Here is a 21,727-nt window from a genome sequence, read left to right as displayed (position 1 = left end):
CAATTTTTTTTTCTTTTTTTTTTTTTTTTTTTTTTTTTTTTTTTTTTCCTTTCCTTTTTCCTTTTTTTTTTTTTTTTTTTTTTTTTTTTTTTTGTAAAATTGTATTTTCTTCTATTATCTTCAATTATCTGCAACTTTTAAAATGCTCTTAGTGGAGTCACAAGCTTTTGGAAGCTGTGTGGAAGACCTGGAGGAAGCGTTTGGCAGCAGAGGTAAGTGCTGCAGCTGCAGCTGGGTGAGGGAGAAGGACAGCTGTGCTGGGGAGCTGCTCCTCCAGCACCCCAAAGGGTGCCCCCACAGAGCAAGGGGGCACCAAGCCAGCAGCTGAGGCTGAGATGTTTTGGCTTCTCTAAGGGTGGAGAGGGGGACTTCTGCTTTGTGTTAAGGAAGGATGGGTGCTGAGAAGCTCAGCGACGGCCAGAATGGGTAGAAAATGGAAACCTCGCTCTACAGGGCTGTTGCCACTGGGATGATGTTGCCAGTTGGGCAGAAGGGCATCCCAAGATGCAGAGACTGCCTTCCCCTCCCAATCTTCCTGCTGCTTCAGGCCCTAATGTGTTACCCTTTATGGTACTGTAGTACTTGGAGTGTCTTGCCAGACACAGGTTCACATTGCCCAGACATTTCATCAAAAGAAGAGAAAGCCCCCAGCATAATCCTTGCTTCATGCTCAGGGACAAGCAGAAAGCCAAAGCGGGTACCCAGGTGGCCGAAACAGAGACCAAGCACAAGGAGCACCCATGAGGGGGAGAAACGGGGTTTCAGGAACCACACACAGGATTTCCCATCCTGTTCAAACAGGAGGGTCTCACTGAGCTCCCTTATCACGAGGACCTGTCTTAGTGTGTGACTGCAGGTGCCAGTGCAGAGGACCTCTGTGAGCTTCACCAGAAAGCCTCTAGCCTGGCTCTCTGCACACACAAACGTGCCTGCATATGCCAACTGACAGCAGCACAGGGATCCCTAAGTGTCCGCTTGCTATACCTCTATCTCCCTGGCCTCCATGGTCCGCAGGTAGTGAAGTGAAGCAGGAGAGAAGAGCACCCAGACCACAGATGGTAGGACCAGGCTCAGCCAGTGGTGGCGTTTGTCTTTCATCAGAACATGCCATCAGTGTGAGGAAATCAAAGGCAGCCCTACCAGAGCATCATTGTAGAGCAAAGCTGGCAGCACTAGATCCGCTCTTATCTGTTAAATCCTGGTGATGGACTTTCATAACTTTGATCCTGTGAATCATTTGCATGCCATTCTATAGGTATAATTTACACAAATCTGGTCAGAAGCATTCGTTACTGCAGATGCAGAATGGAGCACAGAGAGGGGAAAAACCTTGGGTCATCTTTACTTGAATGGTAGCCAGAGTGGTCCATCCTGATATTGGAGTGGCTTGAAATGGCCAACAGGAGTGGAGGCTGCTAGTACTTCCTTCTGCCACAACCAGCGTCTGATGGGCAGATCTGAATATGTTTCTGGTTGCTTTAATAATTATGTCCTAAGTGTCAACAGAAAAATGTAGAATGCACATACTCCCTCAGTCTGTCCAAAGCAGAAGGGGAAATCTGATAAAATTATTTGGTGTAAAATGCATGCAAAAATATATAACAATATATTATTTGAAGGATTTCAAGCAGTCCAGTTCACAGCCGTGGTTGTCACTGTGACACTCAAAACAGAGGAACTGTGTGGGACTGCTGGTTCTTCAGGCAGGTTGTGAGACATAGTCGTACATGTCTGGTTCACCAGCTCTGAGAGGGCATCTGCAGGGTCACTCAGGAGGCTGCCAGTTGTATGTGCTGGTGGTCCTCCAATGAGACTTGTAACCCAGGTGGGTCAGTACAAAGAATTTGCCATCTCCTAGCTGACTTTTGAATTAGGAAGTGAGGATTCAGTCCAGACCAGTCAAGGACATTGGTGATGCAAGCATTTGGAAGAGAGGCTCAGTTGCCTTCTGTCTGAAGCTCTCCAAAGTCACCCTTTGTTGCTGTGACAATGGGCTGTCTGAACATGCTCTGCAAGCTGTGGCATGACCTGCAGCTTGCACAGAATACAATTCTCGATTTGCAACACAGGGAGGACAGCAGTGCTGGGGTGCTTGGTCTTTTCTGGGGTGCCTTTCCTCTTACGTATTACTTATGCTGGACTTCGTGCAGTATCTGAATATTTAAGAGCTGATAGGTTCTGTAAAAAGTTCAAGGGACTGGTTTTTATCTACAAAGCTTTGGCCAATCAGGCCATGGACATTTGGTTTTACATAAAAACACCTGTCCTGCCTTGCTTTGAGATGAAGCGATGTCAAATTGCACTCAAACACCTACCTCTTTCCAAGACTGACCTTTCTAATGGTGTCAGCTGCCCCCACTTTCATTCTGAAGGTGGCCATCTCAGATGCTTTAGCAGGCTCTGTGTAATTCACTCCCACAAAAGTCTCTCGCCACAAAAGCAAGCTTCCCCAAACTTTGAAAGCTGCTGCCTTGCATGCAATGCTGCATGTTCCACAGACATGCATTTGCTGCTTTTCCAAGCTCAGTAGATGGAGTTAGGGAACGTGGAGGACAGCAAACATACAGCTGTTTTCAAGGGCTTTAGGTGCTGCATTATTTTTGGTGCTCACCTGTTTGCTCAACATACAGTGAGCTTTACTGTCACTCATGGAATAAATCAAGAGGAAATCCTCCAGAAAACAAGTAATAAAGCTGACCCATGTGAAAGAGGAGCCAAACCTCCTATAGACTATACCAAGCCTACTATGCACTGTAGTATAATACATATATTATAAATATATATGTATAATATAGATAATATACACATATGTACATACAAACACACACAAACAAATAATCTGTGTATGTATATGTGTATTTATTTCAACTCTCCCAAGACTTGAGCTCAGAACAGCTTGGATCAGGTGTGCACCACAGCAGGACTGTGGCCATAGCACACGTTTACAAACAAAAGGATAAAAACTGCATGAGGTATACAACAAAATTTCCACTGGCATCCCAAATTCCTGTCTAAGGCTTACGGACTCAGATTGAGCAGCAGCTGGTATCTCTGCCTTTATGCTCAATATTCCACATGTCTGACAATTTCTTTTTGAACCCGTTTCTCTCAGTGCTGCCCAAAAAGGGCCACAGCAGTGACCTGCAGAGCTTTCTGGTGTGTTGTGTGCAAGTATTTGTCCATACACCTCAAAACTTCAGCTGATGTCCCCTCATTGGACTGCGAGCACCAGGAAAAATCTGCTCCCTTTTCACTTTCTCTACACCACTTCTGATCTGCCTTTCCCTACCTCAGTGTACCTCATTGCTCTTTACACCGAAAAAAACACCCAAACAAACCAACCCTAAAACATGGATTATTCTTTTTTGCCTTTTTCTAGTTTTACTCTGTCCTTCAGTAAAGTTCAGCTGGTATCAGTGTAAACAGGACTGAATCAGGACTCCGGACTCTTAATGAGTGGAACTGGAAGGTCTACTGTGATCACACCCCTCCAACTCTTGATGCTGATAGTTTCTTCCAATATGCCATCTCTGGTTCAGGTCCCCCTTTTCATTTTTTTTCCTTCCCCATAATTCTAAATATAAATATGAAAAATGCTTGGGTTTTTTTTCCCCTATAATGCTAAAGTCACTGACAGAAACTAAGAAACACGGCTTTCTGCTGGGTGTTTCCTACAGGTTTGTTTCTCTATGTCCATCACACTGCCTTACTTCTGTGCAGCACTGTGTAGGAATCAGATTTTTAATTTTTGGTTTATTATCCAAGTCTAATGGATGGTGGAGTCGCCATCCCTGGAGGTATTTAAGAAACGTGTAGATGTGGCTCTTCAGGGCATGCTCTAGTGCCCGAGATTATTGGGGTGTGGTGGGGTGTTGTATGTGGTGCTGTTGGTACGGGGCTTGGTTGGTGGTGTTATGTGGTGTGGTGTTTGTGGTGGGTTGTGGCGGTTCGTTTGTTGTTTGTGGTTGTTTTGTTGTTTTGGTTTTGTTTTGTTTTTTTTTTTTGCTGTGTGGTTGGACTCGATGATCTCAGAGGTCCCTTCCAACCACCGAGATTCTGTGATTCTATAATGCTGCAGAGTATTGCTTGTCACAGAAGGCGGCATGGAGCTCACTTTCTTTTTAAATATTGGTAAAAACCATCAGATTCCTTTCTTATAACAAACGTAGTGCTGGTAAAAAGGGCCAAGCAAGTAGCCTCTGCAAACTGATACCTGCTGTTTGGACCAGAGGGGTTGACCATACCCATCCACAGGTACATGTAGTTCTCTTTGGTCCATTGGCTTTGGCAAAGCCTCTGCATTAGTTAAGCAAGCAGATGCTCATCATGAAGGAGAATATTAAATTGCTTTTCGTAGAGATACAGGGTTGCTTAGTTCCAGGTTTGGGTTGGGTTGTTGGGTTTTTTCCCAGTCCAGTTCCAGTCCAGAAATGGAGGGGCAGAGTGCTCTATGGGGAGAAATCATCTGAGGTATGATTACAGTTCTTTACAGACTTCCTGCGGGACCCAGAAAGAGATGCTTAAATACTCTGTGCCTCTTAAAAACCAATAATAACAATAAACTTCACCTTCCTTGCCAGGATAATGCAAAATCTGGGCTATAATAATTTCATATGCTTTGCAATGAGGCACACAGAAAACTAAGAAAATATTTTCAGAAATGAGCCTTTTTATTACTTGTTTTGAAACCCAAATGACTGTGGATTTGTGCGCATTTCAATTTATTGAGGGCCCAATGTCAGCTCCCATCCTGCTCCCTAAAGTGAGCAGCAGGTGGTTCTGGGGGAAATCACTTTTCATGCCCAAAGGTCTCACTTTGCTTCTAATGAATATTAAGATTGTGAAGTCTTTCTACTAATTCTTGACCTCATTTGGACAGGTCTACTTGAGGAATCAATAGCCATTTTCTTAGATTAAGGGAAGATAAAAATCAAACATATCAAAAGTATTAAAAATTGCTTTTGTGGATAACACACCTCCTTCGACATGCCTAGTTGACAGAATTTGGTTAATTCTGTGGGCATTATATCTCTATTACGTGGGAGGCTCTCAGCAGAAAGGGAAATTTATAGAGGTTGAATCCACAGTCCCTTACCTTCAGTAGAAGGGCTCTGACTTACACTGCTGCAGGACCTTTCCCAGCATGTCTTCTGTGGATTACTAAGTCTTGACCTAACCATTGCTTTTAAACCATCTCAAACGGAAAGTTTCTGAGCTGGGGATGGACTTATCCAGCAGCTTAGCTTTATAAGAACATGGCACTTGTTCTCAGGGCTTTTCTGGAAGAGGGATTTCCCGATCCAGGACTGTAGGGAGGGTAAGGAGTGCTTTTCCTGTAACGTGTAGGTGGTGGGTGGCCTTGCAGGAAGTCACAGCTAGGGTCAAGTGATGCCCTAATCTTCTCCTTAAGGCTTCTGTCAATTCTCCCCCCATGCAGGTGACGGATCAGGGATCTGCAAAGAGCTCAGTCCCCTCAGTGGCTGCTGGTGGAAGAGTCAGTGCCACAAGGGCCTCCTTGGAGCGTCACATGGAGCCAACACTGGATTTCACTGTAGATGGCTCTGAGAGCATTTTCCACATGTGGGTCCCTCTCCATCGTTTGCGGAGAAGTACTTCTGACTCCAAGGGGAAATAAAGGTAGTTCTTCAGCATGCCATTTCCAACTTTGTTGGATTTCTTCTATAGAGTATTGATCAGATTTATAGCTTTCTTAAAATGCTCTTGGTGTTCTCTGAGGAGGAAGTTGTTTTTATGTTACTTGCCTCTTCCTGTCTCTCCCACAGTTATGCAAAATATACATAACTTTTAATGAGACAGATTTTTTATATTATTGGTTTGTTCATTTAGTCTCAATGGCCATTTTGGGGGATTGGATCACAAAATCCTAAGACATGCTATCTGTGCTCAAACAGCTACATCCAGGGATATCATCCCTTCCATTCCCATCAGTACCTGCCACTATTATGCCACTTTATTCTGGGATTTGTGTGAAACATACTTCTATTGTGTCACTTCAGCAGCAGCGGGAGGCCAGACAAGATCCCAGCAAGGAAAGGAAGGCAAACAAATGCCCTTATTAGAGGTTTTGACAAGGAAAAGGAGATCCTAGATAAGGACTAAAGTGAGTCTGAGAGGGACCTGCAGAAATGTGCCCTCTGTTCTCTTTTTGGGTATACCCACAAGTTGTAAGAAACCTAGAAAGGCAAATCTTCTGAATTTACCAATTGGAGAGGGAGCCTGGGCTTTTTACTTATGGAAAATAGCTTTCTGTAAAATGCATTTCTTTGTTCTCTGGTATCTCTTTCTTACTGAGCAATAGGCCAGTTGCAATTATCAGCATACTGTATGAGGACAGCAGCATGATGTTGTTATGCTAATTATTAATAACAGAAAAAAAATCTGTTACTGTCTTAATACCAGAGGGAGTGAGGAAAATTAATTTTACTATGAAGCTATGCATAGTGTAAATGTGTATTGATATCTGCTTTCTGAGCTCCTTATTCTCTTTATATCTGATTTTGCTCCATCAGATTCTTACCGAGGCTCTGGCTTTTTATGCTTATTGTTATCTTAGTTTTTAAAAATGTGTAGTACACACGCAGATAATACACTGACTTCTCTAGTATCTGCAGAACATGTCGATATTTGCAGGTCTCATGTTCTTCTCATGCGTGCTGGACTTTTGCACGCATAACTATATATGATGAGAAAGCCACCGAGCTGAAGTAGGGGATTCCTGGGGTCGGGGGAGAGAGGGGACTTGCTACACGCAGCCTTGGGCTCTTACCACAGCCCCGTGCCAGCCTCCTTCACCTTCAGCCATATGTATAATCACTGGGCGGCACTGACTGCTGGTCTGTCAAAGCCAGGCCCAGGAGATGCTTATTGGGAAAGTGAAGTCAAATCAGCAGGGCAGGGTTTACTGCCCAGCTGCGGTTGCCTCTCCCGCCCTGACCTCCCCCTGTGCACAGCATCGGGTGGACGGGGCACACACGAAAGGCGGGCGCTGGTGCCTCCTCCCCAGCTCCCTCTCTGCCCCGGGTACCTCCACCTCCCTCCTCTCCTTGTGTCTAGCCCGGAGTGGCGATGGGGCCGCTGCAGCCCCCGGGCAGCCTGGCAGGGCCCTGCCGACAGCCGGGGGCAGGCAGAACAAACCCTTCGGAGAGATGCACGGGGAAATAGTTTTCCCCCCTTGCAAAATTCCCAAGTAAACCCCCAAGTGTCCCATGCCTGATGGGACACGAGAGGCCTTCATCCCCTCTGCACATGCACACACACACACACACACACTTACACAGAGCACTGGGCAGCACTAAGTGCTTTCGGTCTTTTAATGCACACCTTGACTTCAGAGGAACACCAGGACTCCCTTCCACCCTCTGTGGAGCCCCTGTGGGCTGTCGTTAAGCCTAACCCCACTTTGGCCTTGGTTTTGCTCCTTTAGCAAAAAAACCAGCGAGACACACACTGTGCAGCCAGAAAAACCTTCTGCTGGAAGCAGCGCACGGATGCGTGTTTGCTTCTCAGAGGGGAGGGCTGAGCCGGGGCATTTCACACCTCTGAGATGAGAAACTGATGGGCTTTTTAAATTTTCTATTGCACTACAGGACACAAGGCCACCTTTCTCCCACTCTTTCTCTGCTATGAACCCTGAAAGAAGTGAAGCCAGAAGAGCGACCTTGGATTTATATCACTGATGACAAGAACAACATCTGCCTGAAAGTGAGATTAAAAAACTTGCACTGTAAGGATAAAAACGGTGCTCCCATAAAATTCTCCACATACAGTAAATTGGGTTATAAAGCAGGTACTGGCAAATCAGCAGGACATCTTTTAAGTAACAGAAAGCTTATGAAATCACTGCACTCATAAAAGATTTACCTTCGCTTCTTTGTTATTCTGTATTTTTTTTCTTACTGTAAATCATTGCCACTGAGTTTAATAGGGCTTACACAATAATGTAAGTATCTCTTAAGTAATATAATTGCTATTTGTGATCCCACTCATGCTTGAAAGCTTTTTTTACTGGAGGGGAAATCTTCCATTTTCCAAGTGACTCATTTGTAATGAAAACTGAAAAAAATCAATTTGCAATGAAAGTGAATAAATCAGGAAGGCATTTTTATATGACACGCAGTGTATCAGTTGGGGATTTTGAGTAGCTGTTTTAAGATTCAGCAGCACATTGCTCATGGAGACTTGGTCTGTCAATCACAGCTGGTCCAGAGTTGCTGGGGTAGGAATGTTTTTAGCCCTCGTTTTTCAAATAACCTCTTATATTGCACTTTCACATAACCGAAGTAGCTTTTTTGCTTGGAAAAAAATGCAGTATTGAATAAGTGTGGGGTCTGGAGGAGACCAGCACAGCACAAGCCATTGAGGTGCAGGGTCTACACCTCCCTGGAATGGAGGACTCCAGCCCAACACATAGTGCACGGGGCTGCATGTTTCCCCCCTTCTTTAACCCTTCTGCTGAGACCCACCCCCTGCTAGTGCCAGCCGAGAGATGAATCTTGATTACTCATCTAATTCCACCATAAGCAGCAGGCACCAAGGCTTTAACGAAGCTAGTGAAGCACGACAGCACGGGCACCAGCATGCAACTGAACCAGCAACGCTGGAGACCTGACACAGGAGGGGATGGTCACTTCTGCTGCCTCTCTCCAGCATTTCAATAACCCCTAACAACCCCTCCCCAACAGGTTATTCTGGGGACGAGTGTTCACAAATCAGCCAAAGATGAGAGGTTTCCCCTCCGGTGGCAGAGGAGCGAGAGAAGAGAAAGTGATACTGACTATTGGTCCACTTACATCATTGGGAATAGTAAGTTCATGGGAACTGGTTGGAGTAGTGGCATCCAGTCCTATTCAGGGGACAGAGGGAAAATGTTACGCCGGTTGTTTGAACGAAGGGCAAGACACAACAAATGATATTTTAAAGAAGGAAACATACAGAAAGAAGGAAAATTAAAAAAAAAAAAAAAAAAAAAAAGCAACATCTTGACACAGATGAGGAGAGCTATACTGTCTCTAGGAGAACCATGGTAAATGCTACACATTAGGTTCATTTTACCATTCAGTAAAATCCGGTAACAGGATCTGATTTATCTTTTATCAACCTGATACACATCTACGTATTCCTAACTTACAGAGGACAGAGTAGAATATGGTTTAGGAATTACTTGTTCTCAAATAAGAAAAATAAAAAAAAAAAAAAAAAGAAAAGAAAAAGAGAGGAGCAAAGAAAAATAAAGAACTGCTAGCGAAACAGAAAAGAAAGCAAGAGATGCAAAACTCAGAGGGCTGGACTACTTTTAAATGAGTCTTATTTTAATTAACCTTTAACCCACCAAAGCAACAAATGTCACACGAGATTCCACACGGTCATAAAAAGCTTCTAGAAAATGAAGGGTTTCCCCTAAAAACAGTCTCTGAAGTTTGTTCGAAACACATCAATTGAGGAATTAATGAATGGCTGAAATTTGACCTGTCTACCAGGAGTTCTAGATACAGAAAATTAAAGTGGAAGTCAAACGAACAATTAGCAGAACAAAATACATCAATATGAAAAAGAAAAATTTATAAATTAAAATAAGGATGAGGAAATTAACCTAGGAAAATTTGGAAATTATGGGTGGGATTAGTTGCTGGGAGAAATGTTGGGAAGGGTAATTTTTGAAGGGAAATCTACAAAATACTCTAAGCTGCATACATTTGTTTGTAAATTGGGTGGACAAAAGGAAAATGCTCAGGAAAAACAGAATTACTGCTCTAACACACATTAACATTACAGAAACGTACGTCTCACAAATATAACCAGGAAAAGATTAAGGAGCAGCATGTTAATTACAAGAATAAGGAAAATATAAAGCTAGGAAAGGCAACTTAGTATTACTTGTATATATTTTATCAGATACATCATGAAGAAACAAAAGTATATTTTGGATGTCATTTCTTTCTCTCCTTTTCACTTTTTTGGGTCTTTATTATTTTATTATCTGTAAAGACATGCCAAAAATATTCATTTCCAGCTAGAAAAGATGGAAAAGAAATACTCCTACAAAAAAGTGATTCACCTACATTTTACTTCTGTTTACATTCAATTAAGAGCCGCATATGCTTATTTCATATTGAATATAAAAGAATCAAGTTGCTGACAGAATTTGATGTATGTGATAAAATGTTATTTGCCATACAGAGCATGTACCAGTACATATGTACTTCTGTTTTGTGAAGTTTTTAGATGCCAAGCATGTAGTGCGCAGTAAAAATATTTATTGCAGGGTTAACTGACTTCTCAGTCTTGAATCAAGAATTTGGCTTCAGCTTTAATACATATGGACCAAATTTACAGTCCTTAATTTAACTAAATTTCCATTGCATTTTGTAGCAATAGCTGCATCTCTAGTAGGAAGAGAGGCACTTATCCCAGCCGTGATGATTGCAGATGCTCTTAAGAAATCTGGCTTTACAAAGAATTCAAGTTTGAGCGTGTCATAATTTCTTTAATCAGTATTTCAGTACCACAATTACATACTGTTTTTCCCGTGTTTACTTCTTTCTGAACAACGTTACCAAACTGGAAATTTGACAAGATGCACGCCCAAGTACTTCACTCGGGACCAACTGGTACATACTGTATGCTCCACAATAACTTTACAAGGACTGAACAAAAGAAATCAGGGCCTTTAGCCAATGGCACAAATGAAGCAGTTTTGACTAAATAAATGTAACAAACAAAGCACGTTTTAGTAATGATGAAAGGAACTGTAACAGAGGCATGGGGAGGGGAAGGGTAGAACAGATTAATGTGTAAAAACAGAAGGATCGCTGGTCATTGACCACATTTATTATTAAAATGATGTAATGACCACGGGAAACAAAGCTGTTAAGAAGAAGGACATCCCCAGGGGGTCATGGGTACGTACCAGGGAAACCAGGGGTGGTCTGCCCAAGGGGAGTAAAGGGGGGATGCTGCATAGCCAACTGGTGAAGCTTGGTCAACTGCAGGGCAGGATGGGAAATTAGAACTAACCAATCAAATGGAATTATTTCAGAGCAGAGAAACCATCTTACATGTTCTAAAACCGGATTAATTAAAATTATATTGGAAAAAAAAAAAAAAAAAAGGCTAATCATTCATTCTAATCTACCATAGAGGAAAAAAATCCAAACTGGTTATAAATGACATCTCTACTGTTGTTACATGTAATGGCTATTGTTAATATTAACTAATTACTGTAGAATTACATATTGAAAGAACTCAAATATATCACATGCAAAAAAAGACCAAGATAACTGTCATTTGTTCCTGGGCCATTGTACTTTCTAGCAATTATTACACAAGGTAAGAGATGCAGCTGAGCTAACACTTGGCTCTATAGTGTGCTCTTCAGGAAAGGTGTCCTTAGGCCGTGTCTTTATTCCTAACTGTAGAAAGCCAATGTTGCCCAGAACAAATAAGAGGGAGAGGAAGAAATAGGGAGTAATTTACATGCGCAGGACTCACGTCTGGATGAGGGATGGCGTACTGCCCCTGAATCGTGAATGCCTGAGAACAAGAAGCACAGTTAAAACAGAGGTCAGTTGGGTGGGACAAGCAGCGTTCCTCTTCTCATCAGAACAGCTCTCCCTGGCTCCCCAGGCAAACGCCACCTGCATCGCTTTCAACACTGAGCAAAGCCTAATTGTCTTGTGCTGCTTCATAATGCTTGGCATGGGACAGAAAGATCTCGGTTGGGCTGCCCGCACACCCCTGGCAAGCAGATACAACTGCCACTGCCTGAACTCTGGTGACCCCAGTCCTCAGGACCCCTCTTCAGCCCAGCTCCATCCGCTGGGAGCAAAGCTGGAGACACCATGGAGGCTGAGGAGCATGGAGGGTGGCCCCTTCCCCTCCCTGCTGCCGCATCCACCCAGCACCACTGGTGCACGCGGGGAGATACTGGTGCTGGGGCAGCAAGGATGGGAAGACCTGCCCAGGGGATGTCCTGCCCTGACATCCATCACCTGACTGCTGTGTGCAACTCTGAGCCACCTCTTCTGGCCCCTGACAGTCACAAGTGCTTAGTGCCAGCAAACGTGTGCCCTGGTGCACCCTGCCGGCATCCGTGCCCCAGGCTGCCCTGACAGCAAGTAGGTGAGCACGTGTGCTGGATGGCAGCCTGTCCTGCAGTGCCTTGGCTTGGGGTCAGCACGCCAATTTGGAGATGGGAGCTCAATGGAGAGTCCCATCGCTCCTGGCAGCACCAGGGTGAGGTGGGGAATGAGAAGAAAGTACGTGAGGGAGGAGGGATATGGTAGCACGCCTGGCACCAGCTAGCACAGCCCTTCGTCTCTGCCGCTGGCTCTATTCAACTCTCTATAGCCGTCTATAGAGGAAAAAATATAGAGAGTTTATAATTTTCAATTATGTCCTGTGGGGCTTTTCTGAAAGGAATGGCATGTCAGAAAAATTTTAATGTGCTTGTGCTTAGACAGGCAGGAAAGCAGAAGTACAAATCACACTGTATAAATATTTGTAGTGGAAGAATTATAAACAGGAACAGAGCTGATTAGCTTAGTTTGCAAAATGCTTATTTGACAAAAGGCCTCTTAGAAAGTAGTGAATCCTCTGCAAATGATAAAAAAAATCATTTAATGGAATTTGGATATTAAAACCTTTAATGCTCCAACTGCTTAATGCACACTTCTGCAGCAGAACTTCCCTTCCAGAGAACAAATGTTTCATTTAGTTTTAAATTAGTTATAAAGCAAGGCTGCTATCTGACAAATATCATGCACATGAGCAGTTTTCAGGCAGAAATGTCTGCCTGGGCTCAATGGGATCATCATGGGCATATCTACTCACAGGGGATGGCCATTAAAGATGGTTTATAAATGACAAGAAAAGGTTCCAGTTCACCAAAACAGGGGATCACTGCTGTTAGTGCTCTTAAGCAAGTACATATTCAAGCAAGCAAAATATGCGTTTAAGTGTTTTACCAAATGAAGACAACCTCAAACAAATATCAGGCTGCTTTGCTGAGTGGGAGCTCTGTGTGTAGCCAAGCACAGGAGCAGCCTCGGGGACGTTAGAGGTAGAAATGGTGCTGGGCAGGGAGCTTAGGTCCATGAGCAAACAGCAGGTTTGGAAACCACGCTTTGGTCTCTGAGCCTCTATGCTGGATCACAAGTGTCCCTTCTGACCTTGGCTTTACTTCAAACCCAGCTCAGAGAACACCTTTTACATAGGTGCTTCCCAAGCAGTAGTCTGCCAGCCAGCAAGAAACCACTGCAAAAACATCACCATAGAATCACTAATAGAAGTCAGTCTTTTCCTCATCACTCTGCTCCCCATGCTTCCATGCATACATATGAGGAAGTAAACAAACTGCAGAAATAACAAAAAATAATGAACATTCAGAGCTCAGACTAGTTTTTTTTGTATCATCAATGAAAACCATCAAAGCAGCATGGACCAGATGGGATTTGAATTTTCTTTCCCAGTGCAAAAAATCCAAAAAATTCTTCACTTCTTAGGTCATTTGATTGATTTAGGTTGAGAAAAACTGTTTTTGACTGCTTTACCCCTTGACAGAAGAACTGTGCCCTTCTGTGGCTGAGGCATGCCAAGTCCAAGCCTGGTAGAGGCTACGGAGACACCTGTACTGTAACATTTCACTAAGGACAGGAGCTACGGGTCTGCTTCCACCAAAGTCAAGGGCAGCTTTCCTACTGATGTGCTGACATTAGTAACAGCAGGAATGACCTGGTCTACAAATCTTCCTCAATTTAAACCATAAAGCTGCTACAAGACATAAAGCAAAGCTGTACCCTGTGAGTACCCGTCTAAATCGCAGTGCAGCACAGTGGGTAGAGATTTCCAATTTGTTCTCATCAGGCAAAAGTGTTGGATTTATTTTTTTTTTTTAAACCACTGCATATGCTAAATATTGGTAAGGAGTGGAGCAGAGAAGGGCAGGACAGTGTTCAGCTTCCTTTTAGTTCTGTCATGCAGTGCAGTATTGAAGAAGCACAAGACAATTAAAAACAACACTTAAAGCAGAAGGACCCCAACTTGTTAAGGAAAAATAGAAATTTGATTTTTCTAGTGTTGCTTGATACACAAACATTATACAAACCAAAACCTTTCAAGATATCCGTGCCATCATTTAGAATGGAAAATTAACTTCTGCTAGTGTAGCCAAAAGTTTGGATGGAATTAACATTGCTCATAAAATTTTGTTTTCAGTATTAATTTCCACTTATGAAATGTAGTTAAAGTGTCTTTCCATACTGACTCCCAAGCATTCGTTAAGAATTTTCTTAAAAAGTTTGCTTATTCAGAGACTAAATTCAAAGCACAAAGAAAGTGTCTGTCTCTTACACTCTTTTTCACACCAACAAGGCTGCATTAGAAAGGTGAGAACATTTTTTCAGCTGATAAAACTGAAGATGACAAGCTATTAGACCTTAAAATAGGACACTTTCAATTATTTATACAAACTGCTCAGAGCACTCTAGCAAACAGTTTCAAATATTTTTGAGTAATCAAAGACAGTCTTTGAAGGTAGTGGCAATTACAATACTGATAACATGGGCTGCTGCCTATATGCACACATATTTCTTAAAGGAAAGCACTGCAGTGTAAACTTATATATATATATATGAAGTAAATTATTCTGGACTTTCAGTCATAGACCAATTTCTGGAAAATTATTTTCAATTTCAATTCAGCCTTGGTCACTAAGAAAGCAGATTTTTTATCTTGAAGACAACTGAGAGTAGTAAACTTGAACACCAGGAATTGAAAGCTACTACATCTGGATTATGAAAATCTGGAGATACATCACAAGATATCATTACAGAGTAGAAGGTAAAACCCTGAGACAAAAATTCAGAGAAAGCTCCTTACAAGGGCCTCTCAGAAGCAATGGTGCTTTGATATATGCTTCAGATATGCAGGAGCTTCCTTACAAACCAGCAGATCAGGAGGCACGGGTTTCCATACCGCCAATAGTACCAGCAGCACCTTCTGCCCTCTGACCCACCAGGAACCCTGTGTACAGCTTCTCATAGACTACCTCCAAAATCCCTACTGGGGTGAGACATGGTCTCTAGGGCTGCTGTGCCCTCAGCCCACACCCCGTGACAGGGTGATAACCTGGGCTAGGCTAATGGGAAGGAAGGTGGGACCTGCCTGCAGATAGAATCATAGAATTGTCTAGGTTCAAAGGAACCTTTAAGATCATCTAGCCCAACCCTAACTCTGAGAAAAACCATCACTAAACCATGTCAATAAGCATTATGTGAACCCGTCTTTTAAATACTTATAGGGATGGTTCCTCAACCACTTCCCTAGGCAGCCCATTCCAATGCTTAATAACCTTTCAGTGTAAAAAAATTTCCTAATATCCAATCTGAACCTCACTTGGTGCAACTTGAGGCCATTTCCTCTTGCCCTATCACCTGTGACTTGGGAGAAGAGATTGACTCCCACCTCCCTACACCCTCCTTTCAGGTAGTTGAAGAGAGTGATAAGGTCTCCCCTCAGCCTCCTTTTCTGCAGGCTGAATAACGCCAGCTCCCTCAGCCTCTCCTCATAAGACTTATTCTGCAGACCCCTCACCAGCTTCATTGCCCTTCTCTGGACCCACTCAAGCACCTCAGTGTGCCACCATGTAGGTAAGTGGCTCTTTCCGCAGCGTAACTGCTCAAAAAGGGGCCTTGCTGTCATCTGTGGGAAAAGATGTGGCTGGGTGGGGGTGCCCTACTGCCAGAGAGGCTTCACATACCTGAATCCCAAGTGGAGAGATGGATGCCTTCCTCTAGGCCAGATTTAGGACATCATTTTCCCCTTGAGACGGGGAGGGCTTGCAGCATCTCACTCTTCCACCTTTGCACATATCTGGGCAGTGCTGCTTTTAGCCTCCTGTGGTGTTTTTAGAGTGAATATCAATTGTGTTCATTGCTGGCTCATCACTTACTAAAATTGCATTCTCCCTGCGATGGATGATGGCCGAGCAAATTCCCATCATGTCTTAGTGGCAGGTTGCAGAGCATTACAGAGCATTATCAAAATACAAGGAAGAGCCACATTGCACATGGGGTTTTAAAGGCAGATGAGAACCCTGACTGATAAAGCTTAAGATGAAGGGGGAATTGTCAAAACTACACTTTCTAAAGAAGAAACAAGAAAGCCTCATATTATCAATCAGGCTGTTGCACGCCATGGTTAAGAAGGTCTGCACTTGTCTATAGTTCCTGTAAACCTCAGAACCCCACTGCTACTTGGTCCTGAGAGACTATAAGTGGCAGGAATTATGTGTGTGCAGATTTTTACTGCAAAATGTACTACTTGGTCCTAAAAAATACAAAAACTATGAAAGAAATCTTATGCCTTTCATGAGCAGAGACATCCTGCTGTTTGATCATCTCTGAAAAGTTGACAAAACTGCTTATACTGCTAGTGTAGCTGCAAATTAGGAGTGAAAAAACCAACCCCTAAAATAAGCAGTTTTTTCCCATTCAGGGAGCATCCAATTTGAACACCTCTCATTTTGCAGAAGGTAAACTCTTCTTAATTACAGAAGTTAATTTTAAATCTTGGTAAAATACCACTTATCACAATTTTGCGTTGAGTTTGCAATGCAGTGTTCTCCTTTCCTGCAAACTGTAAGCACACAGAGTAGACAAAGCACATCAATACTATACCAGGCAAAAAAGAGTAAATGTTGAAAACTAACAGGCGCTGGCTGAGGTTGGGCCAAGACGGTGTGGTTTCCAGCTGAAGCCAAAATGGTGTCTGCTCTTACCTGGCCACCTGCAAAAATGATAGGTGCAGAGGCAGGTTTGGGACGGTAGGGGATGGTGGCACCTTTGGGTGGGGACTGCAGACAAAAACACAAAGTGATCAAAATGCAGAATGAAGCAGAACTCGTTATTACAAAATAATAAATAAATCACTCCTTATCTCGGTCACCTCAGACAACAAGGTGTGCAGCTAACCCAGCCCAGCCCACACCACCCTGCCCTCCACCCCATCAGCCCAACAGCAAGCCAGAGGTCGGTTGCCTGGGCTTTGAGGGGAAGAGCTGAGGTCCCACCTGCACAGCTGAAACAGGCAGTGCTGGCACTCATGGCTTCATTACAGCCATCATCAGATGAGGCTATGAAGCTTCATTAAGCATGTCAAGGCATTTCAGGAAACCTGGGCATAATTTTGAAATTTGTTGATGTTTTGGGAGAATCCAGCTTGTGCTCTCGCTTTGTTAACACAGAGCACATCTCCTGCTTATCGATCTTTCCTACACCGCTACACGTCCAGCTTTCTTGTTTTACCAACTCAATTAAGTCAGATGTTCAATTGCAAATGACCAGCCTGATCCTGCCTTTCATCTGACTGAGCTGGAAGGTTGGAGAAAAATCCCCTCAGCTTCAGCAGGAGCATAACCACTGCCCTCGTAATGCATGGGAATAGAGTTTGTTCCCTGCAGCACAAGGCAAGGACCCCATGGGGAAATCCCTGACCAAGACCAACTTCTTCCTCATATATAAAGCAGAAGCACGTGCCTGTAAAAAAGGCTTCAAACTGTCTGCACAACACCTAGCAGAATGGTGCCCTGGTCCAGCACATTAACTACAACTAAAGAAGGTGACAACAATACCACTTACATTCATTAATGTCATATAATCAGTTATTTCATGTCAATGAAAGTGTTTGTTGCCAAATTAAACATATGCTGCAAATTAAAGCACATTCATTTTCTGACTTATTTAAATGTTTGAAGAAAAAAACTGTAGTTAAGCCACTGTCAACTTAATGCTGCTTGGGATTTGACTTATGTTAAAATTAAGGGCTTATAATGTCTAAACCAGTTATTTAAAAAGTGGCTCTACCTGCGGGAAAATAGGACTGTGTCTCTCCAATTTTGAGAAGTGGCTTCTGTCATCTTCTTTAGCAAATAAGTATTTATTCCATGAATGTCACTTGGACAATAGAGTACACACTGCATTCAGAGAGAGCTGATAACTACTGCCATTGCATATTCCTTCTCTAACAAACTAAAATTATTTTAAAATATTTTTCTTTCTGTTTTTGTGCATTTTTATAAAGAAATTCCTTCCTCACAGCAGTGAAAAAAAAAATGAAGCAAGAGTCACTTTTCCCCAGTAAAACAATGGGGATTTATTAATTTCTATGCTTTTATTTGCATTAGGCTGTATGACATTTTGATGCAAAGGTTGTGCATCATTTTTGATCCATTGCATGCTTCCTAAGAGCCAACAGCCGTAGTGCTGTCCAAACACTCTGCTGTTACTCCCCTTTTTAAAGGATGACAGAAGAATAGGGTGTCAGAGATCATAATGACACAGCCCTTGACTAGGCTTAGGTAAAAAACCAAACCAAAAATCCACAGAAAATTTTCCAGCAGAAAATTTGATAAAAGCTGGGATGTTTCACAAAAAATAGGGTTACTTTGTCAAAATATTTCATTTTGATTTGTTGAACTATTTTTTTTTTTCTTCAAACTTCTATTCAACTAAATCAGTTGAGAAATGCACTTGCATGAAATTATGGGAATTTTCAGCAAGGGTTAAAATGCCCAGATTTTTATATAAATTAATTTTGTATCATTTAATCTAAGAGCTAAAAAACCGGCCTTAACATTCTGGCCTCCTGCAATGACCTGACCCTAAGGAAGCAAAAAGTCCTGGTGAATCTAAATTACGCCAGCCAGAATTTTTTATATTTAAAACAAGACCTACATGTTTTCTGTCCTATTCTGCATCAGAATAAAATGCTTTTCTCCTAAAAAGGGCTGCAGCTCCATGCTGGACCTGGCTCGTTGTTTGACAGTGTCATGAGGGCCCTGGTCTTTGATTGCTAAACCCTGCTGTGAGAGGCTCTCAAACACCAGGAAAAGCACATTCTAACAGAGCCCTCTTGAAATCCCTGGCACAGGAAGGGCAGGCAGCACGCCTGGGGAACCCACTTAAAAAATTAATGACATGTTTGAGCATCTTCTGAGCGAGGATTGATAATGCCAAGCGCTCGCTTACCTCCAGCATAACCACGCATATTTGTTTGACGCACTGGATGATGGCGTCGGGGGTGCCCGATATAGTCACCGCACGCTCCGTTGAGTTTGGCAGCATGTCCCCCGCGACCTGCACCTGGGCTCCTGTGGACTTGAGCAGAGACAAAGCAAAGAGAGTGTCACCGTCAGGCAGGTGACCTCTCAAAAGGCCGGTCAGACACCTCCCCAAAGCCAGTGATGCACCCATGTGATGGAGGGGATGCGCCTCTAAACTGTTTTGTCTTTCCTTTGCCAGATACATGATAGAGTGTGTATGCAAATTCATGCCCAGACAGGATAATTGGGGTCTGGCAGGACATGGATTTGTCTGTTCAAGCCAATTTGCAAACACTCCCACCCATCCTAGGAAGATTAGTCCTCAGTAGCTGTTAACAAATCAAACCGTGACCTGAATTTCAGGACAAGTCTTTTAACCCCCTCAAAGACAGGCAGTTGTAATGCTGACTGAAAAATGAAAAAGGTGAAATGAAGCACTAATTAAAAAAAAAAAAAAGGAAAAAAGCACTGAAAACTGAAGAAGGTCTGCTAATCAAATAAGTTGCAGATAAATGGCTCTTTATTCCACTGATGGCTGACTTGCGTCTCTGGATGAAATTTGGGGCTGCCTTATGCTCTGTTATATCTCAGGATGGTAAAGAAGCACTTCTAAATTATAATTAGTGTTGATTAAATATATGCATATCATCAACTTTTATCTCATTAATGAAGCCAAGGAGGTAAAGAAGGTAATGAGCTATTTTTTTGTTTGTTTTGTGGTTTGTTTTTATTATTTTTTTTAATTTGATCTTGACACTAACGTATCTTAGTTAACCTAAAAAAAAAACATAAAAGAAAGAAAAAATATATGAGGTTAAAATAATCTCTGGCACTATTTCACAAACATCCTGAAAAGGCCTTTCAGTCAACAGAAAGAACCCCAGGCATCTCATATTTAGTTAACACTTTCACATACTGCAAACAAAATCTCTTCCTGACTGTTACTGCAATGCAATATTTTGCGATTTTGAAAAAAAGTGTTTTCAGTATCCATTGATTTTGTGTCAGTCCACAAGGAGTTAATTTGCTTTCCCGCTGGTTACATACAACACATGCTATTCTTCTTTCCAGAGACTGATTAAATTACTGATTGCATCTTCTGTTCACCAGCGCTGTTTAAGGCTAGAATATCAATTCCTTGCTCTATAATAGGCTTTGGAATTTTGCCATAATTCGATCAATCAGTCATGCTTTTCTTTTCTTTTTTTTTGGTGTAATCTTATCTTGAAAATAGTACAGCAACCCTACATGTTGTTCCTGGGTACATGACTGAACACAAAAGACCATCCCTCGTGCAACTGCTGCGCAGTATGTTGAGTTATAACGAAATTAAACCACATCTTGAGACGGATTTTTTTTCTGTTTGATTGTATTTGCTGTTTAACATATAGTTCTGGGTATCCATACATCTAGCACAAAATACTCTGCCAAATACTGCAGTTATTTATGAATTTTATTCCAATGCCCATCTTGTTTATTCTTTTACTTTGGCCATGTATCAGCAACAAAAAAATAAGTAACATTTTGTCCATTGCCCTTATACTTAAGAAAACATGCAGTGTGACTTCTCACTACATTAGCCTTATCAAAACACCTATTTGGCCAAGCACTATCCTCTTACTTCCTTCTACTAGACTAGTAGGTAATTGGTTCTAAAACTATGCCCAACAGAATAATCACTTCAGTCATTTAATGTACACAGACCAGTCTCACCTTTAAAAATGTATGTCCTAAAAGCATTCACTCAGTGCCCTGGATGAGGTTATCAATATTCAAAATAAAATCCAAAGTATCAACAGCTGTAAAACCCAGAGCTAAGCACTCAACAGCACATGGTTCACACTCATGCCAGCTCCTATTTTAACACAACTAAGAAATCAGCTCAATTCCCACTGCCTGACAGCTCTCTTGGACACCTAAGGGATCTGGAGGTCCAAGAGAAATCATGTCTCCTGGTTGGAGGCTAAGGTCGCCTCTGACGGTGTAGTCTGACAGTAGCTCTGCCTTCTCCAGTGGCAAGGCTTTAGCCTGCCTTCACCTGCTGGTGCCAAGGCAAGAATGTGCAGCCTCTTGGCTTCCTCATTCACCCAGACACCAACAGCTGTGAACACCAACGGTCCAGCGGCCATCCAGAATCTGAGCCAGAAACGTCCCGTGTGTCAGGCAAACTGAACACCTTCCTTCCACCCAGGAAATGCACACACTAGTACATTCTTCCATCCATACAAAGTTCTCTGACAAAGCTTTTTGGGGATTAAAGAAAAAAAGAGAGAGGTTTTCCTATGACCTTAACAGCTACACAGAAATAATATTTTCTTCCCCTCAGTATCATCAAGTGACTCCTTTCTCCACATCTCAAGAGCTGGTTTGACCATGAAGACTACTGAGTCCAGCATAGCTCCCAGACTCTTTGATGAAAAATAAAGCAACAGCATTTCAAGAAAAAAAACCAACTGATTTGTAATTGCCTTGTATTTGCAGGTCTCAGAAAGCACAGAGACCCCTTCAAACGGCAGGGTTCTGAATTGTTTTTCTATGAGTTTACAGCAAACGACCTAGGCATGTTTCCATGATCACAGTTTACAAAGCAAGAGGCACATGGAGGAACAA

At 42.6% G+C, this 21,727-nt stretch overlaps 1 protein-coding gene across 7 annotated transcripts in view; it reads right to left on the bottom strand.

Annotated features, from left to right (window-relative positions):
* Nucleotides 1-21,727, bottom strand: part of LOC106886004 (poly(rC)-binding protein 3-like) — a 525,351-nt gene that overhangs the window by 8,906 nt on the left and 494,718 nt on the right. For 5 of the 7 annotated variants that reach the window (XM_014938586.1, XM_014938583.1, XM_014938584.1 and 2 more), the window contains 5 exons: nt 19,044-19,172; nt 16,727-16,870; nt 11,494-11,550; nt 10,928-11,003; nt 8,811-8,863 (listed from right to left, as the gene is read on the bottom strand). In XM_014938586.1, coding sequence (XP_014794072.1) covers nt 8,811-8,863; nt 10,928-11,003; nt 11,494-11,550; nt 16,727-16,870; nt 19,044-19,172 — 459 coding nt within the window. The remainder of the gene's footprint in view (nt 1-8,810; nt 8,864-10,927; nt 11,004-11,493; nt 11,551-16,726; nt 16,871-19,043; nt 19,173-21,727) is intronic. The other 2 variants (XM_014938588.1, XM_014938590.1) reach the window with 1 other exon arrangement.

Source organism: Calidris pugnax, unplaced genomic scaffold (assembly GCF_001431845.1).
Source record: "Calidris pugnax isolate Ruff unplaced genomic scaffold, ASM143184v1 scaffold13, whole genome shotgun sequence".
NCBI classification, from domain to species: Eukaryota; Metazoa; Chordata; class Aves; order Charadriiformes; family Scolopacidae; genus Calidris; species Calidris pugnax.
The sequence above is the reverse complement of the archived record's forward strand: the minus strand, read 5'-3'. Positions and strand labels throughout refer to the sequence as shown.